The sequence below is a fragment of the Lithobates pipiens genome, unplaced genomic scaffold, assembly GCF_037356315.1.
Source record: "Lithobates pipiens isolate NorthernLeopardFrog02 unplaced genomic scaffold, aLitPip1_a1.2 Scaffold_13, whole genome shotgun sequence".
Lineage (NCBI taxonomy): Eukaryota > Metazoa > Chordata > Amphibia > Anura > Ranidae > Lithobates > Lithobates pipiens.
Genome location: NW_027507718.1, coordinates 301,456,790 through 301,477,667, shown reverse-complemented (window position 1 = coordinate 301,477,667; position 20,878 = coordinate 301,456,790). Strand labels below are relative to the sequence as shown.

The 20,878-nt window shown below is 43.9% G+C and overlaps 1 protein-coding gene across 19 annotated transcripts in view; it reads right to left on the bottom strand.

Moving 5' to 3' along the window:
* The window catches only part of BLTP1 (bridge-like lipid transfer protein family member 1), a 454,074-nt gene that overhangs the window by 99,538 nt on the left and 333,658 nt on the right, over window positions 1-20,878 (bottom strand). For 13 of the 19 annotated variants that reach the window (XM_077476843.1, XM_077476844.1, XM_077476848.1 and 10 more), the window contains 5 exons: window positions 20,806-20,856; window positions 16,546-16,752; window positions 14,288-14,526; window positions 13,058-13,302; window positions 8,320-8,425 (listed from right to left, as the gene is read on the bottom strand). In XM_077476843.1, coding sequence (XP_077332969.1) covers window positions 8,320-8,425; window positions 13,058-13,302; window positions 14,288-14,526; window positions 16,546-16,752; window positions 20,806-20,856 — 848 coding nt within the window. The remainder of the gene's footprint in view (window positions 1-8,319; window positions 8,426-13,057; window positions 13,303-14,287; window positions 14,527-16,545; window positions 16,753-20,805; window positions 20,857-20,878) is intronic. The other 6 variants (XM_077476846.1, XM_077476855.1, XM_077476859.1 and 3 more) reach the window with 1 other exon arrangement.

Below are 20,878 nucleotides of genomic sequence, written 5' to 3'. Positions count from 1 at the left end.
TGCAGCGACCACTGAGCGAACTGATTCCATCCTGAACCTTTGTACTTTCACAAAGCTGTTGAGGGCCTTGAGATCCAGGACCGGATGGACCCCTTCCTTCTTTGGGACTACAAACAGATTGGAGAAGAATCCCTGAAACCTTTCCAGTGTCGGTACAGGCACTATCAGCGCGCGCAGCAGCAGGTCCTGTACTGCCCCGAACAGGGCTTCCCGACGAGCCAGAATATGATGAAGGTTGGAGGGAAAAAATCTGTTTGGCAGACGAGAAAGAAACTTTACCTTGTATCCTGATGAAACCAGTTCGCAGACCCACTGGTGGTAAAGTAGGGAGGTCCACCGAGCTGAAAACTCCCGAAGGCGACCCCCCACCCGAGAGTCGAGCGGGGCAAACCTTCATGCGGAAACAGATTTGCTCGCAGGTTTGTTTGGTTTGCGAAACCAGGGATGCTTTTATCCCTCAGTGGGCACCTTGTTGGACTGGGAACGCTTACCTGCCGACCCAGGTGGACGAAAAATTTGCTTCTGAGCGGAAAAGGAGGGCCCTTGCCTATGGCGCGGCTCCTGGAAGGGCAAATCTGCCAGTGCTTTCTTAGATGCCTGGTCCGCAGACCAGCATTTCGGCCAAATCAGGTGATGTAGCACTACTGCTAATACTGAGGCTCTAGAGACCAAGGGGGCCGTATCTAAGGCCGCATCACAGACATACTTAAGGCCCTGCACCAACTGGTCCGCCAGCTCCATGCAGACCGGGGAAGCCTGTTGCTTCTCCAACTCACGCTGCAACAATTTAGCCCATTCAGTAAGTGTCTGTAACACCAGGGCCGTGGCTAATACTGGCCGCAATGCTGACCCCACCACTGTAAACAAGGACCGGGCAACTGCCTAGGCCCTCCTGTCGGCAGAGTCCTTGAAAGCAGGGGTCCCTTCCACCGGAATCGTGGTTACCTTATTTAACCTGGATACTGGGGGGGGGGGGGGGGGTCAACAATCGGAGGAGATGTCCATTTCTTTAGGAAACTCTCCTTAAAGGGGTAACGCACCGCCATGCATCTCGGGACTGAAAAGGCCGACTACGGGCTTTCCTGCTCCTTGTAAATAAACTTATCAAAATAAGTTAGGTAAGGAAACACCTTATCCTCTGAGATGTCAGAACAGGGGCCACATGCCGCAGCAGGACGAAGTCTGAATCAGAGCTTTCCCCAGAAGACGGTGGGGGGAGAGACATTCCACCCCCCCCCCTGCACCTGCACGCCGATTCCAACGTGGCAACAAAGGACTCCAGGACCGCCAACAGAGAGTCCATAGGCACCGCAGGTGCAGGGGAACCACTTGCCATAACAGGGATGTCTGGGGAAGAAGCACAAGCTACTGATGCCATGCTCACCCACACTCGCCTGTCACCACTTAGGGACCTAAGGCAAGTCACACAAAATGCCCACCCTCCTAGCTGCCACAGACTGAGGGGCCCCCCACAGGACTCACCACCCTGACCAAGGTACTGCGCTGTGCTGCTGCTGTCCGCTCTGCCCTGTGTCAGCCACTAGGTGTTCTGTGTAAAAAACGTGCTGTTCTAGAAGGAAACAAGCACTAGAGACAAACAAGCTGAAGCTACTAGAAAATGGCTACTAGCCACCTCTGCAAAAAATGTCTGAGGGTGCGGGGAAAATGGCTGCCGGACTTCCAGAAAATGTCCGAAAGGGAAAAACTGGCTGTGGCTACAGCAAAATGGTGGTGGACTCCCTACATGGTGTACACACCAAAACACCCCACCATGGCCCAGAAACAGAGAAGAGAACGAGCGGACCCCCAACACCCAGCGCAGCCCCCTGCCAGGGCTCGGGCCCCCCCGTGAAGGACCCCCGGCCAGGTACGTGCACTGCACCCCCATGTGCCCAGTCACCCATAGCATGAGGAGGAGGGAAGGGACAGGGAGAGAAGAAAGAGAGAGTGAGGGACCCACTAGTTGACCTCCCAGGGAATGCCCAGCTGCTCTATCCTGCCGAGACAGGTGGAACCATACTTACCCCTCCTGCAGAGATTGTTGGACGCATTCTAAGGACAGACCGATCACCCAAGCAGTACGGGGTGGCTGTCGGCCATGGCACACTGTGACACGGACAGCAGTAGCCTGGTCATATGTGTGCCCCGGAGCATATAGCTCACCGGCTGCCCCTAGATCAGAAAGGGGCATGTCGTGGCCGACCCAGCATGTAGCTAAGGTCTGCTCACGCTCGATGGCCAGGCTGGGGAGACTATCAGGATCTATATTATCCAGCCTGACAGCCAGCCCGGCTGTTGATTGTAGATCACGGGAATCAAAAATGCAGAAAAGGTCCTTCTACACTAGGCAGAAAAAAAACTGAGCTGCTGGATGCAGTGCGAGGGGTTATAGCTAGTAGGACTGCCCCCTGGGCGGTACTGTGCAGTTTTTCTCTTTTTAACATGTTCTGCCTAGTCCTCTCCTGAAGGGGCGATATAACCCTAAGGTCAAGATGAAGATGCTGTGTCTGTCAATGAATGAAAGAGAAAAATTGTTTACTTTCAGCCTGGACATTGCTCCGGTCCTCCAAGGCCATAGAGGCAATCAAAGACAATCTACTCTTTGGGACCTCTGGGACCAGCCGGACGCACCGTCAGATCTTTTCTCAGGCAAGCCAGCGGGAAACAGAAGAGAGGCACTGGTGAGTGGTGGGAGCGGGGCGTCCCCTCTCACTGCTTCTGAAAGCGTTCCAGTGGCTCATGAGCCACTTGGAATACTTTCATGAGAAAGCCAGCTGCTGGCTGAAGAAAAAGATGCCAGGGTTATATGGCTGATATCTTCAGTCATAATTCTGGTAAACCACTTCAAAGCCGCAATGTATATATATGTATTGTGGTCTTGAAGTTGTTTTGAACATAACAAAATGCTACCACGCCTGTGTGTACTGCACTGTGTGGTGCCCATTGTAGCATTCGTGGCAGACATTGAAGGGTGGTTATGAAGCTTTATTAACACTGATTAAATGGGGATTAAACAGGGTATTGATGCACGTGTGAAAGAGCCCTTACAGACATATAAAAAGATTAATGGTGTCATGCTGCTGGCTCTCTCAAGTGCTGGATAGTTAACCAGCCACAGATTAACCCCTACCAAAAACAGGGAGAACCCTAGGGTTCCATGGAATCCTGGTTGAGAATGGCTGCTCTATTGTATGTGATTGAGACCTTTGTCTCTGGGGAAACACTACAAAAAAGTATATTTCTGCACTCAAAAAAGCTTGTACAGGCTGAGTTACATACAACTGACTTACATATGACTCATACAAATGGAGGGAGACAACAGGAAGTGAGAGGAAATCTACCCCTAGGAAGGGAAATTCACTCTTGTAAGAAGCACGCAGTATGGGAAAAAGGTGTCTACACTGAAGCTTTATCACCAATCCATGTTTCCACAACAACCCAACATTTTACAAAATCCAATTGTCACAGGGACAGAAAGTTTGGTGAAATCTTCTTCACAGACAGCAAAACAATCGTTTGATGGGTGATAACCCTCCCCTTTACTATCCAAAAAACTATATTCTTGGCTGGAGTTGCACTTAAAAAATGTACCGGTTTCAACTTGCATACAAATTCAACTTAAGAACAAACCTACAGAACCTACAGTGGCTTGAAAAAGTATTCATATCCCTTGAAATGTTCCACATTTTGTCATGTTACAACCAAAAACGTAAATTTATTTAATTGGGACTTTATGTGATAGACCAACACAAAGTGGCACATAATTGTGAAGTGGAAGGATAATGATAAGCGGTTTAACATTCTTTTTACAAATAAATATCTGAAAAGTGTGGCATGCATTTGTATTCAGCCCCCGAGTCAATACATTGTAGAACCACCTTTTGCTGCAATTACAGCTGCAAGTCTTTTTCGGAATGTCTCTACCAGCTTTGCACATCTAGAGAGTGACATTTTTACCCATTCTTCTTTGCACAATAGCTCAAGCTGTGTCAGATTGTATGGAGAGCGTCTGTGAACAGCAACTTTCAAGTCTTGTCACAGATTCTCAATTGGATTTAGGTCTGGATTTTGACTGGGCCATTCTAACACATGAATATGCTTTGATCGAAACCATTCTATTGTAGCTCTTGCTGTATGTTTAGGGTCGTTGTCCTGCTGGAAGGTGAATCTCTGCCACAGTCTGAAGTCTTTTGCAGACTCTTACAGGTTTTCTTCTAAGATTGCCCTGTATTTGGTTGCATCCATCTTCCCATCAACTCTGACCAGCTTCCATGTCCCTGCTGAAGAAAAGCATCCACACAACATGATACTGCCACCATCATGTATCACGGTAGGGGTGGCGTGTCCAGGGTGATCTGTAATGTTAGAGCCCATTCACACAGGGGCAACTCGGGATCCGACTTCAGGTCGCCCCAAGTCTCGCTGTTGAGATAATCAATTTTAGTTAATGGAGCCATCTTAACGTACACTACATCAGTCGCTCCGACTTCAATCCGACTTCTAGGCAACTTGTACCCATTGATTTCAATGGAAGTCGCCTCCAGGTCAGATCTCCATCTATATTGAAGCGACAATACCACCTCTCTCACAGAATAATCAGCTCCCGAGGGGGAACTCCACGCCAAATTTTAAATAAAAAAAGGCATGGGTTCCCCCTTCAGGAGCATACCAGGCCCCCCAAAATCCATACCAGACCCTTATCCGAGCACGCAGCCCGGCCGGTCTCCTGAACTGCACCAGGCCGCATGCCCTCAACATGGGGGGGTGGGTGCTTTGGGGAAGGGGGGCGCCCTGCGGCCCCCCCACCCCAAAGCACCTTGTCCCCATGTTGATGAGGACAAGGGCCTCTTCCCGACAACCCTGCCTGTTGGTTCTCGGGGGTTATCGGAATCCGGGAGCCCCCAGATCCCGTGCCCCCACCCTATGTGAATGAGTACGGGGTACATCGTACCCCTACCCATTCACCTGAGGAAAAAAGTGTCAATAAAAAAAAAAAAAAACACAGGTTTTTAAAGTAATTTATTAATCAGCTCCGGAGGTCTTCATCCGACTTCTCCGCTCTGTTCAGCCTCTTCTCTCAATCTCCGGTTCTTCTGCCAGCTCCTCCTCTATCTTCTTGCAGCTCTTTTACTAGTGGAAGAGCCTGGTCTCCTCTGTCCTTCTTCCTTCTTCTCCCTTTCTTCTTCCGATGTTGACACAACGCTCTCTTCCACTATAATGGCTTGTGCGACGTGCGCAGCGACTTATATAGGTATAGGGCATGGTCACCGGGTGATATCACGCGGTGACCCCGCCCCTTATGACGTCACATTCACAGCATGCCCCGAGACTTGATGTCATAAGGGACGGGGTCACCGGGTGACATCACCCGGTGACCACACCCCATGCCAATATAAGTCGCTGCGTACATCTCACAAGCCATTACAGCGGAAGAGAGCGTCGTGTCCACATCGGAAGAAGAAAGACGAGAGAAGAGGGAAGGATGGAGGAGACCGGGCCGGACACCAGGAGAAGAGGCCGAACAGAGTGGAGAAGTCGGAAGAAGACCCGCAGAGTTGATTATTAAATGACTTTAAAAACCTGTGTTGTGTTTGTTTTATTGACACTTTTTTTCCCCAAATTAATGGGTAGGGGTACGTTGTACCCCATACTCATTCACATAGGGTGGTGGGCGGGATCTGGGGGCCCCCTTATTAAAGGGGGCTCCCGGATTCCGATAAGCCCCACGCCGGCAGACCGCGACAACCAACGGCCAGGGTTATTGGGAAGAGGCCCTTGTCCTCATTAACATGGGGACAAGGTGCTTTGGGGTGGGGGGGGCGCAGGGTGCCCCCCTTCCCCAAAGCACCCCCCCCCATGTTGAGGGCATGCGGCCTCTTACGGTTCGGGGGGCGCTCGCTTGTCCCCATCCCCTTTCCTGACCAGCTGGGCTGCATGCTCGGATAAGGGTCTGCTATGGATTTTGTGGGGACCCCCATGCCGTTTTTTCAGTGTAGGGGGGTTCCCCTTAAAATCCATACTAGACCTAAGGGCCTGGTATGCTCCTGGAGGGGGGACCCATGCCGGTTTTTTATTTAAAATTTGTCATGGAGTTCCCCCTCGAGAGCTGATTATTCTCTGATTGGCCATGGCCAAAGTAGCCTGGCCTGGAGCGACTTAAAGTCATGTTGTAAGTCGCCCCAAGTCATGTTGAAGTCACTACAAGTCGCGTTGTTATTCATACTCAAGTCGTGTCCAGGTTTCCTCCAAAAGTAGCGCTGGAAGTCGTGTTGCCCCGTGTGAACCAGCTCTTAGTTTTTTGCCACACATAGCGTTTTGCTTTTAGGCCAAAGAGTTCAATTTTGGTCTCATCTGAACAGGGCACCTTCTTCCACATGTTTGCTGTGTCCCCCACATGACTTCTCGCAAACTGCAAACGCCACTTCTTATGGCTTTCTTTCAATAATGGCTTTCTTCTTGCCACTCTTCCATAAAGGCCAGATTTGTGGAGTGCACAACTAATAGTTGTCCTATGGACAGATTCTCCCCACCTGAGCTGTGGATATTTGCAGCTCCTCCATGGGCCTCGCCTCTTGGCTGCTTCTCTGAATAATGCTCTCCTTGCCCAGCCTGTCAGTTTAGGTGGACAGCCATGTCTTGGTAGGTTTGCAATTGTGCCATACTCTTTCCATTTTCGGATGGTGGATTGAACAGTGCTCCGTGAGATGTTCAAAGCTTGGGATATTTTTTTTTTTTATAACCTAACCCTGCTTTAAACTGCTTCACAACTTTATCCCTGACTTGTCTGGTGTATTCCTTGGCCTTCATGATGCTTTTTGGTCACTAAGGTTCTCTAACAAACCTCTGATGACTTCACAGAACAGCTGTATTTATACTGAGATTAAATTACACACAGATGGACTCTATTTACTAATTAGATAACTTTTTAAGGCAATTGATTCCACTAGATTTTAGTTAGGGGTATTAGAGTAAAGGGGACTGAATACAAATGCATGCCACACTTTTCACATATTTGTAAAACATTTGGAAAACCATTTATCATTTTCCATTCACATCACAATTATGTGCCACTTTATGTTGGTCTATCACACAAAATCTCAATAAAATACATTTACGTTCTTGGTTCTAACGTGACAAAATGTGGAAAATGTCAAGGGGTATAAATACTTTTTCAAGGCAATGAAGTAGTCAATTAAAGCAAAATAACTAGCATTTTACAAATAGTGTGTCGATAGTGGCAGCCTACATAATACTCTTACAACAGGTTTAATTTAAAGTCTGAACAATTCATGTGTATGAACAGTCATAACTTAAGAATATAAACCAAACTGATACATATTATCATTGATGCTCAAAGCCAATAGTCATTAATATAATTGGCCTTCAGTTTTCAACCAGGTATGATTCAAAAAATGTATAAAACAGGACAGCCAGTTCAGCTAGGATAAGCGTTTTTCTTATAGCCGTACCAGTTGTTAACTAGAACTTAGTGCTCCAATAATTGTAGATCATGCATAAAATCAACTGCCTGAAGATCATGCTACGGAAATAATTTTTGGATTCAGATCATATCGAAACTGTGCTTAAAAACAAACTCAGAAATTTAGACAGTGTGTAATCTACTGTGCTCTTTCTAGAAAATGTAAAGGTATTAGAAATTACCATAGTGTTTGTAATCATTTTAATTGTAGACATTAGGTTGGATGATATCAGTAAGGCCTCTTTCACACGGGGCGGATCAGTAATGATCCGCCCCGTGAAGATCCGCTCGCTCAGCGGGGATCGCTCCGTTGTCCGCTGAGCTGGCTGCGGACAGGGCGGTCTCCGCACACTGTGCGGGGACCGCCCTGTCAGCTCTCCATTCTCCTCTATGGGGATCGGATGAGCACGGACCGTCTGTCTGTGTTCATCCGATCCGCTCTGCAGACGGATAGAAAAATAGGATTTTCCTCCGTCTGCAGAATCGGACTGTTGCGGAGGCGGACAAAATCGGGTGTCTGCGGATGCTCATCCGCAGACACCCGCTATCCCATAGGGATGAATGTATGTCCGTATTTCATCCGCAAACGGATGGATGAAATACGGACATACCATCCGCATGTGTGAAAGGGGCCTAACTGAACATAATGGCAACTTTTAAAAAATTTTATGAGACAAAGTTTGCGTTTAATTCTACACATAATAATACGTGTAAATGTTTTTAAAAATAATCTTAAGGGTTCTGTACATTTGCTGGTATTTAACAAACTTTTCTGATTGTATTTTTTTTTTTTTTTAATCACACAACCAAGAACTAAAAATAATATAAACACCACAAACCTGAGACTTTCTGTATTACTTCATTGACCTCTTTCATGAAGACTTTCTGTACAAAAACTAGGTGGTTCAGTAGGTCAGTGGTTAGATTGTGCTCAAATGACCCAACCTGTAATTCAGATGGACAGTCTGTTAGTTTCAAACTGACAACAAAAATAAACAGAAGAGCAGTACACTGTAATAGTTTGAAACATTAAAGGGAGATGTACTTTTGGCACTAGTCAGTGTGGTGTATGCTGGCTTATGAGTATACCTGCCTATCTTTGCCCTGAAGGGTATGTTTATTTCGACAATTAAAGTGATTGCAAAGTCTATTTTTTTCCCCTTAAAAATAACTAACATGCTATACTTACCTGCTCTGTGCAGTTGGATTTGCACAGAGCAGCCCGCAGGCATGTACTGGCCATCGGGACTACCGGGAGTTTCCCGGTGGGCCGATGGCTCAGTGGGCCTGTTTCAGTGACAGAAATGCCTTCTTCTTGTTTTTTGTAGTGGGTACCTGCGGCCCCGCATCTTCCTCTGGCCGCCACATAGCTGACACAGGCACAAATTTTGTCTCTCAAGTGAGATTTCCAAACTGGTTGCTAGCCACCTGCCGCCTAGCGTGTAGCAACCAGTGACGTCAGATACAGAAGGAGGCTGAGACGGCCCAGCATTCACAGCGGAGCAGGGTTTAAGTTTCTCCTCCTCCGCGCAGAGTGCTTAGCTCCACCCACCTCCTCCTCTGCTCCGGGGACATGCTCTTAGAGAGGAAGTGCTGTATGTGATCCTCTTCTTCTGCTGCCCGTGCCCGACTTTTCTGCACTACCTGAGTGTTGTCTGAGGGACCCCAGAGGAAGAGCAGACCTTCCTATGCCTGTGTCCCCACTGCTCGTTTCCCTGCTATCTGTTGCTGTTCGGGATCTGCAGGCAGCTGCCACTATGTCAGGTGACATCAGTCATACCTAGCTCCCGAACTACAGCACAGTTTTGACCAATGGGGGAAACAAGCAAAAAGCAGGAGGAAATATGACAAGTGAGCCTGAGTGGACATCAGCAACACCAGATCAATGTACAAGGTAATGGATCAGAAAAATGTGTGAGGATCAGTTTTAGTGGTAATCTCTGTAACATTAAACAAAACTAGTTTTGAATGAAAGCTGGGAAGCCATAGGGGTTAACTTAGTAACAGTGCAGTCACCCTCCATAGTGACTGAAGGGGTTCGTTTCTAGTCTGGCAGCTTCTCTCTCCCCTTATCTTGGTTTGCAAGTTTTGCTGTATTGCCCTTCAATTTGGGGCTCTGGTGTGGCTGATCTGAGTGTCCAGAATCATTACCTGAGGGTAATCAGGATGTGTTTGAAATGTGGAGAGATAACATTATTTTATCATATAGTAGAGCTGCAGTATCTTATGCCATTGATAAGAAACACATCGGGACTCTAGTCAAGTCACAAGCAGCATTGGCTGGGTCTATGGATGTGCTATACGTTTAAACCATTTATTTCTCCAATGATCTATTAGGGCTCAGTTCACACTGCTGTGATGTGGGAACCTCGCAAATCCACTGCAGGTTCCTGCATCGCATGTTTCCAGGCAGCAGTTCACACTGCCCTATGCCAACTGCCGGGAGTGTCAATTATAGTTAATGACACCCCCAAATCAGTTCACAAATCGCAGTACAATCCTCAAACTCGGACAGGAATCGGATCACATGGGTGTGAACACCCATGCGATCCAATTCTGCTGCGGACAAAAAATGGTTCTGTGCAAATTCGATGCAAATTCAGCCATACAATCTTTTTGGCTGAAATCGCATCGCACAGATATCGCATGTGATTTTCACTGCAGTGCGGTGTGAATCACATCCGATCTCTGACATCGCAGCAGTGTGATCTGGCCCTTGCTCCATGCTCTCATGTTGGGTTGCGGTAAATTGATATAAGGAATAAAGTATCTGCTTTCTACTGACAGGTCTAGTAAGAGCAGTATTAGGATGCACTTATTTTCTTTTCCTCAGACCATGTACACTGCATGAGATCACCTCTGTATATGCCCAGTGTTGGCTGATATGTACATTATATTGATGGATTGCTGCTAAACTCTTTCTTTGTGGATGCAGAAGGATATTTCTGTAGAGCTTTTCAGGGAGACTTCTATTCGTGATATTTAATATATCATTATTTTAGGTATAGGCATTGAGATTTATAGCAGCTCAATGAGGTCCACGCATTATAGGGAGTGCGGTTTGACAATGCTGCCAATTTGTAATGGTGAAGGGTGAAGGCCTTATTCATTTAGCTTAGATCTAGAACGGCTTGCTATAGTTAGTTTAGCCCCATTTTGCCCTTGTGTATGGCCACATTTTTATCCAAGTTTTTTCTTTTCCACATTCCTGCACTATATACACTACATTTTCCAGTATGTCACTGGATTTCAAGTAGTTATACCATGAAAAATTATCATTGCCCCCCCTAGTTTTGACTGTGGTATCTTATGTGCCCATATATATTGTTCCTAGAGTCACCACTGTGTACAGCCTATAATAGAAATAAAGTAGAACGGCTAATGGACAGTGAAGGGGGAGGGGAGGCTTGGGTGGCTATCAGGGTTGGCCATGTCTGGCCGACATGAGAGAGACCCGTCATCTGCAATGCCCATCGCCTCACTTCATAGTGCGCAACCTGGTTCAGCCTCAGCACTGCTGCATTGCTGAAAGGCAGCCAATGGTTGTGCAGCAAAACCGGTTTCTAAAATTCCAGCCAATGAGGATGTAGCAATATTCCTATATGATGTTAGCCCTCCCACTTCACTTGTTCACTTGTTTTTGTGCGTGTTTGCAAAATTAAAGTGGGCCAGTCAGGATGAAGTCCAGGGCCAAATTTTTGTCCCAGTCCAGCCCTGGCAGCCCGGATCCTCCTTCTCAGGTCCCTCTTTGCTGCTCCTGGCCCCTCCCTCCTGACAAATGCCGCCACAGCAAGTAGCTTACTATGGGGGCACCCGAGCTGAGCTGTACCTTTGTATGTCCATTCAGAAACAGAGCTCCTGCAAGGCCCTGCCCGCTCTCTCTTCTCATTGGCTCACTGACTTGACAGCACCGGGAGCCAATGGTGCTCTGCTGCTTTCTCAGCGAATAAGGAGGACAGTGCCAGGTCACTGAGTCTTTCGTGCAACATCGCTGGAAAGAGATGGGTTCAGGCAAGTATTAACCACTTCAGCCCCGGACCATTTTGCTGGTCAAAGACCTGACCACTTTTTGCGATTCGGCACTGTGTCGCTTTAACTAACAATTGCGCGGTCGTGCGACGTGGCTCCCAAACAAAATTGACGTCCTTTTTTTCCCACAAATAGAGCTTTCTTTTGGTGGTATTTGATCACCCCTGCGGTTTTTATTTTTTGCGCTATAACCAAAAATAGAGCGACAATTTTGAAAAAAACGCATTATTTTTTACTTTTTGTTATAATAAATATCCCCCAAAAATATATAAAAAAACATTTTTTTCCCTCAGTTTAGGCCGATACGTATTCTTCTACATATTTTTGGTAAAAAAAATCGCAATAAGCGATTATTGATTGGTTTGCGCAAAAGTTATAGCGTTTACAAAATAGGGATAGTTTTATAGCATTTTTATTAATAATTTTTTATTGTTTTTTTTTTTTACTAGTAATGGCGGCGATCAGCGATTTTTATTGTGACTGCGACATTGTGGGGGACCCATCGGACATTTTTGACACATTTTTGGGACCATTGTCATTTATACAGTAATCACTGCTATATAAATGCAGTGATTCCTGTGTAAATGACACTGGCAGTGAAGGGGTTAACCAGTGGGTGGCAGCGTAGGGGTTAAGTGTTCCTAGGGGTGTGTTACTAACTGTAGGGGGGTTGGGCTTTCATTTAGTGAACACTGATCTCTGCTCCAATCACATGGAGCAGAGATCAGCATCACTAGTTGCTAGGCAGAATGGAAAAATGTTGTTTACACAGCATTTCCTCCATTCGGCCGCTCCGTGAGACGATCGCGGGGATGCCCGCGGCGATCGAGTCCGCGGGTCCCGCGACCGGACTCACGGGGGTCCCAACCAGCGCGGGAGCGCGCCGCCGGCGGCGCGCTCCCGATGGCAGGGCGGCATTGAATATTGGACGTACCTGTACGCCAATATGCCTGCCCGTGCCATTCTGTCGACGTACATCGTCGTGCGCTGGTCGGGAAGTGGTTAATGATGGACTTTTATCTTCCATGGGTACCCTAATAAACTTATATAAAAATGGTACATTATATGCCAACTAGGTACCCAACACTTATAAACCCAGCAGCAGGAGTAAATATGGTTTAGGCCGGGTTCACACTGCTGCGGGGGGAGATCCGGATGTGATTCGCACCGCACTGCAGTGCAAATCACATCCGATCTCCGTAGCGATGCGAGTACAGCCATACAGATAGTATGGCTGAATTCGCATCGCTCCCGCAGCAAACTCGCACGGGACCCTTTTTTTGGTCCGCAACAGAATCGGATCGCATGGGTGCTCACACCATGCGATCCGATTCCTGTGCGAGTCGGCAGATCGCACTGCGATATGCGGACGGATCTGGGGGTGTCATTAACATATCATTGACACTCCCAGCCGTTCGCATAAGGCAGTGTGAACTGCCGGCGGGAGTAATGCGATGCGGGAAAACGCCGCAGATTCGCGGCGTTCCCGCATCGCAGCAGTGTGAACCCAGCCTTATACAGCGAGCGTACTTTTTTTGGGCAACTCACCTCAGCCACACAACGTAAATAGTTTCCTTGTAGGTAGTAACTGTGCTTAGCAGGAAGGTCATCGAAGCTCCAGGCTTGATCTGAGTAGTTGTCATGCTCTTCCATGATGTATTTACCATGCATGGTGACTGGAGGAAGATTAAGACTGGCTGAGGGGGGAATTGTTGACATATCTGTAGAAGAGACCCTGGATGTGAAGCGCAGTCTGTGATTTGGGAGCTCAAATGTAAACCTTGTCTGTGCACCTGCAATAAAAATGCATTCAACATTTAAAATAGGAAACAAAGTACTGCTTATATTATTTTCTTTACAGCAATGGATCGAGGCTATCTATAATTTGTAAAAAAAAAAAAAAAAAAAAAATCATCAAAACAAAGATCAACAACTAGAAATAAAGTGGGTTTTGACCTTTACTAACGCTAATAAAACAAAAACAAAAAAAAAAGCGCTTTAAATATTGTACAAATATTGTTACAGTTCTTATTTCAGACTTCAGTTCACCTAGAGCAGGGGTCTCCAAACTCTCTAAGCAAAGGGCCGTATCCTTCAGGCTTAAGGGTGGCCGGACTGTGGCCAGTGGGAGTAGAAAATGCCCCGGCATCAGTAACCCAACATTGGTTTTAATAGGAGGAATAGTGACCAATTGTTGGGATCAATGGTAAAAAAAAAAAAAAAAAAAAATGATGGTGTCAATAGGGGGACTGGTGCCCCGTCATTGGTCTACATTGGTGGAATAGTGCCCCAAGGGCAAGCCAAGTGCCACATACGGTTCCAAGGGCCACAGTTTGGAGACCACTGACCTAGAGTGAAGATGTCCATGCAGTAGATAATCCTACAGGTAATAGAAAATTAAGCAAACTTGGATAGCATAGCTACCTTGCACATTCTCTGACAAAGATTCTTCCCCAATAAAAAAACACATTTGTATGTTATGGTTATGAAATTGTACTTTTCTGAAAAACACTAAATGTGGCATTTTTTTGTTGATTGTAAAATTACCATTATATAAGAATGAATGTGGTTCCATTCACATATGTCCGACCACAGTTTAATTGTGATTTTTAAAAGGAGTCTGATGCTGTTTTCTTAACTGGTTCAGGTATGACTGCAAATTTCTAAATCGCATTTTAACTGGAATGAAAAACACAGAATTCTCTTCCAATTCGCATATATGTGAACCGAGCCTGAATGTGACTGAACCTAACATTAGGCATTTTAGCTCTCTTTTACCTGTCATCCCATGGCTTCTCATTCTCCCCATTTTATACTCTGCTTTGAGGGAAGGTAACAATGCAGCTCCAATAGCAATACCATCCAACACTGCACTGAACTTCAGCACTATAGGCTTCTTTTCAAGTCCTTCCGGGAGTTGAGGGAATACAATAGTTTCAATTGGAGTCTGGTTAACACTCGAGGGGGTTTTTTCAGATAGCAATGGAGTTGCTACATCTTCCTTTGGAGGGGGCACCCTGTAAAAGAGACATAGATCTATGTGTAACAGGCATTGTTCAAATGATCTGGTAGAAACATCTGGAAATATCTTTAAAAAATTGAAACTCTTCATATTGGCCTCTACACGTAATTTATCACAATAGACCCACATGTATCTGATGTGAATGTTTAATTACCCTGGAGAATGTTACTCTGGATTTTCATGTAAATAATCAACCTTTAGGCTGCTCCTGTGTCTGCATTATTGTCACACAGACAAGAGAAGACTGCTTTAGACTTTCTATAGATGTTTGCATGCCACAGATGATTTGTTAGTGATATACTACTTGTTGATTTATGCAAACATGTTAAAAAATACATTACTAAAAACACAATCTCCAAGACTCTTATGTTCTTTTTTCAAAGTGGTTCCCAAATCTGGAATACATATTTTCCACATGGCCTTACAAGTGGTTTATAAAGAGGTTGTTATATTATAATAATGTTTTTGTTGACATCCATATTCATTTAAATGCATACCAATATTTTGTTCGCTTTTGCCGCTGTCATTTTTAACTTCTCTAACTAACTTTTGCTCATATGTATTCCAATAAATGCATAAGGATAATTATATTTCCCCAGCCTAGCTGCATGACCCTACATTTAACCATTTCACACCTAAGGGTAAAACAAATGTAAATGCCTAAGCAAAATTTTGGCAACTTTGACATGCGTTAGTCAAACTGTACATATCGTCACAACTACTTTGTGTATCCAGGTGAATTATACCTTTCTTTTTTTCAAGACAAACTGGGCTTTCTTTTGCTGATAAATGGTAGCGGATATCGCCCAATTTTTTTCTATCAAAAGGAAAACTGCCCAAAAGAGTAAAAAAAAATAAAAAAAAATAAAAAAAAAATATTATATATATATATATTTTTTTTTTATGTAGCTGTTCATTTCTTGCTATTATCATAATTTACCACCAAAAAAACAACCTAAAATAAATTATCCTGTTCCTTACGAATGCTGCGATACCATATATGTTAATGTTAGCTGTTATATGTACCCGTAGTATAGCCCAAATCAATGGTACGCATTTTGCTTTTTTATTTTTATCCTGCCTAAAACACACGGACACTAACTGACACTGATACTAAATTTATTTTATTCTTCTACCCAAAATATGCTGACCGTGACCTTTGAACCTGACCTTAACCCGAACACTTATCCTGCCAAACATTGATCCTGTTATTTATTTCTTTATATTACACACTTTGGTTTGTTTATATTTCCACCCCTGCAAGATGAAGAAGATACAATATATCTTTCTCTTCATTCTGAAGAGGAAGTAAACACAGGGGTGGACTCACAGTTACTGACCACTGTGATCGCCAATCAGAGGCTATCACAGCAGTCAGGTGACCCGGAATCGAAAAACCCGGGTCCTGATCATTGGTATGAGACTCAGAGCTCTCGTGAGAGCCAGGTTTCCATGCTCCCAGCACAAAAGGAAATACGTATATATGTGGCCCCATGGAAGAAGGCTCACTTCTATATGTGTGCGGTCTTGTTTTTTTTTTCGATTTTGCATAGGGTGATGAGAGGTTAGTGCTCCTGCCAAGTCTTTATTTGCCATCTGCTTCTACGCAACAAAATAAAATTTTCTGTATTTGTTCTAGTGACCATTGTCAAAAGGACAAAAAGTGAAGGGGTAATTTTTTTTAAGTTGTCACCAGAACAGAAATAAAGGGGAAAGTGTCTGAGAGGGGATTTCCCTACCTTTGGGGAGGTTTTATCTCACTTCCCATTGTATGTACAGAACAGGAAATTAAGCAAAATCTCCTTAACCGCGAACAGATAGCAAAAAAAACAAAAAAAAAAAACGAAAAGAGTTTTGAATACTGTTCCAAAACTCTCCAAATTCTCAAAACAAAGGGATTAACTGCTAGGAAATTATCTTGTTGTATGCTATGTTCTAAGACACTTTTGTACTTGCAGCATATGTAAATGGAAGGCCAACTGAACTCATTTCTGATATGTATAGCACAACTCACACTGTTGAAGGCTGTCTGATGAGGTCTGAGATCTGCTTTGAGAGCTGGTGAGAACTGCGCACCATCATGCTGTGCAATGTAGCTGGATGCTGTGGAATGTTTATGCTGATTGCTCCAACTTTAAACACAGCAGCATTGCTTGTTCGGAGGCCCCTCTGTGCACTATACAGTGCCTGAGACTTTGCAATACTGCATTTGACCACGGTCCTGTGTAAATAAATAAATAAAAAGGGATTAAAGAGTATGTTGAATGCCCATCCATCAAGCTCGTAGTACACGCTACCAATCAATGCTCATGCATTAACTGCACACATGTTCCTGTTTGTCCAGTCTCAGATAAAGTACAGTGCAAAACACTTCCCAGTAAACTACCTGTATTGGTCAGTACAGAATTGCAGTGTAAATTTCTAGTTTATAATCTGAGTTAGAAGAGCAGACAATCCTGTACACAGTTCAGTTGCATACATTAGCTATTTTCATAGTGTTAATTCTAACTAGAAGTATCAGACAAACGGAACAACTACCAAATAAGGCATGTTATTGGGATCAAGGATCTTTACTCTTCTATCTAATTTTTTGAGACATATTTTCTCTTTCAAAATGTCTGAAGACTACAAATATGTTGGATCCAATATCCCTTTCTATAAAAGGCATATACTTAACCTATAAACCTGACACAATTGAAGAGTAAAGATGGAAATCGGCAAGTAACCTACTGCTAAAAACAGCACACCAGAATATACTTCCAAATTGCAACTGTAAGTAGGGCTAAATTAGATAAGACCTTGCTGACTGGAATGCCAAGACAATGTGTGCATATTCCGTTTTCTTTAAGGAACATGAAAACATACAAAGATCAGAGCAAGATATCAGTCACTGTTTTTACCAATATGCTTGGTTCTCATCAAGGTAATTCTTTTTGTAATGTGCAGCAGGCATAAATGAGAAACTTGCATATCATGATGTGCATCTAATTAAGTTAACTTTAGTGGTGTTCAAATTTATATTAAAGTGGAACTCAAGCCAACATTTTTTTACGTTATTGCATAACGGGAAAGTACTGCATCAATTACATCAAGCATGGACTTTTAAGGTGTCCCACCATTCACCACAGAAAATGTGTTGCCTAAACAGTACTACTGCAAAAAAATGGCACATTTCCTCAAACCATATGAAAATACAACATTTAAAGAGGAAGTAAACCCTGATATCGCCGTTAGCAGCGGCATGCTCAGAGGGCCTGCGCGGCGCTGTCTACGGCGCATGTGCCATAGACAGCTGGGGCTCTTTTTGCAAATATCTCCTAAACCTTGTAGGTTTAGGAGATATTTCATGGACCTACAGGTAAGCCTTAATCTAGGCTTACCTGTAGGTCAAAGTGGTCTGTAAGAGTTTACAACCACTTTAAAAACCTGTAAACAAAAAAGTGTGCATGTGTGGTAACCTATTTGTATATCACCAAACTACTTGCAGAGGACATAAAAAGGTCAGACAGACCACGCCCTTCTGACAAAAACTCCAAATATTTCAGACAGGCACTTCACCTGATCTTCAGAAAGAATATACAGATGCCTTGAGATGATACAACTGTATGTTATAGATGATCCCACTCTAAAGGCCTGCATATCATCCAACACAAGAGGTCACTACTTCCCTTTGTGTTTCTGTGGGTCTCTAAATGTCTGCCAGCTGTATGGAGTAATAGCAATCCACCCCCCACAAGCCTTGGGGAACAGCTATAATGTATACTGTATCATCTTAAGGCACCTATATACTCTTTCTGATTTAATGGCGTATTGGCAGTTGGTACTAAAAGTACCTGTGCTTTGGAATAACACACTATAGCGAATATACAGATGGCTATGCGCCTCCTGTGGGTTGCAGCTATTTAATGCAATAAGTGGATGATAGTAAAGCAATAATTGTCTACCTGTTTAGTTCCATAAGGCTAGCTTAAGCCATTGTCTGCCTGGCTTTTTTATTTCCTCTGCAGTCTTCTGCAAGTTTTGGGAGAAGAATGTTGTCCCATTCTCGCCTGATATAGGAGTATAACTACTCCACAGTCCTCGGTCATCTTTGACGTATTTTTCATTTCAAGATGCTCCAAAAGGTCTGAGCTGCAAGCAGTACAGTTAAGCACCCTTACTTTTCTACTACAAAGCCATGCACTTATAATAGATGCATTATGGTGATCAGCATTGCCCTGCTAAAATTAGCAAGGCCTTCCCTGAAAAAAACATCATCTGGATGGGAGCATATGCTGCTCTAAAACCTGGAACTGGGATTGTACTTTATCCTTGCTATATTGGCTGAGCTAGATGACCTCTTTGTTGGCCATCATCAAGTGCAGTAGAGGACCTGTGAATCAAGTTTGGAGTTCGGTTGGTGCAATTTCTTTATGCTGCTTTGTTGTGGTACTATTAGAAAACAATATCCTGTTTGTAATGTACTTTTTATTAATTCTGTGTGTATTTTTATGGAATTGTAAATAAAATGTAATATTTTTGTACTAGGGCTGGTTCATACCAGATGCAGTCCAGTGCATTTTTATTCTGCATCAAAAACTCATGGACAGTGTTTAACATGGATTCCAATTGCCCTAGCTCACACCAGTGCAGTGCATTACAGCGCAGACAACAAAAGTAGAAGATGCCCCATTTTTTCTATATGGTACACAGCTTAACGCATCAAAACACACCAAAATGGACTGGAATGTACAAATCCATAATTGAGATGATGAAAAAAGGAGGGAAAAAAACCCCAAAACAACAGAACGCATCAATAAAAAACGCAAAGGCAGAAATACATACAAGAATGCAGAAACTGTGGTGCGAACCAGCCTTTACTGTTTGGTCAAACAAATCTTCTATGGTGAATTGCGTGACACAATAAAGTGACTATAACGGATCTTTTTTTTAAATAACAAACATGTTATACTTACCTGCTCTGTGCAAATCCATTGATCTTCTTTTTCCAGGGTCCCCTGCTCCTGCCTTGTCATGCCTTCCTAGTCCCCCCCCCTAGCAAGTCGCTTTACAACCACTTTGAAAGTCCCTACTTGATTTAATTGATGTAGTAGTCTGTTACTGGGATGTAGTGTCAAAAATTATTTGTTAAGAATTTGTAAAAAGACACATTCTATTATATAACATGGTGGGGAACTGCTTTCACATCTGTGAAAGTCTTACTGTATTCACTGGAGAAATGACCTCTAAACTCTTAGCCTGGTAAATGCACATGAAATGAGGGAAATATCCCCAACAGAGACAGCCTGTCAGACATGCTAGCCTTTTCCCATTCTAGTAAAGAAAAGTACTTTTAAAGCGGAGGTTCACACAAAGATTGAACCTCCGCTTTTCGGAAGGCTTCATTTCCCGATTCCCTTACCGAAGATGGAGGCGGCAGCATCCGAAGACCGAAGGACGGTTCGGCCTCGGGTATCGACATCGCTGGACCCTGGGACAGGTAAGTGTCCTTATTTTAAAAGTCAGCAGCTGCAGTATTTGTAATTGCGGACTATAAAAAAAAATTTTTGCACGACTTCCGTTTAAATGCTGTCAGCGTCCATCTTGGGGAGTCTACTTACTTCCTGTCCCAATAACCAGACAAATTATGGAAAATCTCAAAAAGGGCACAGCAATAAATTCTGATAGCAATTCTAACCCTTCCCCACCTTACCAAAAATGAAATTGGCTAGAGTTTTACTTTAAGATGCTTGGTATTTTGTTTTAGAATTATTCTTCCTGCAAATCTGCACATAATAAAAAAGCACAGAATGTTACACATAGCCACACTGATTTCAGCATATTTTGCACTTCTAACTAATTACCAATTTTAGTTTATCTGAGAATTCAAGGATCCTTACGCAAGCTAGGAAGTGGTAAAGCAGCTAGTACTAATACACAGTGACAGTTCTCGTCCAGTTCTAGATAGCTATATATACGGTACATCAAGCAGAGTATAAACCTGCACGTAAATGGTGAATTCTTTATATATTGGGTGCACCATCCCAAAAAATACCACATATGTTTTTTTGAGCAATGCACCTAACAAAGGATTGTTTCATTTAAATGCAAGTTTACTCCTCTTGTCTGTATGTAGGCTGGATTTGCCCAAAGTTAAATACTTACCATATCGCTTTTAAACAAAGAACATCATAATATTATCAATAATAATAATAAGGGATGGCAAAAAGATTAAACACTTCTGACAAACACATCACAATCACAACCACTACACATGGAATGCTCAAGGACATACAGAAACTCTTGTTTGGCTGTGCTTGTTGGAGATGTAGGGAAATCCTCCAGTCTAAAGATGAAGGTTCAAGAGA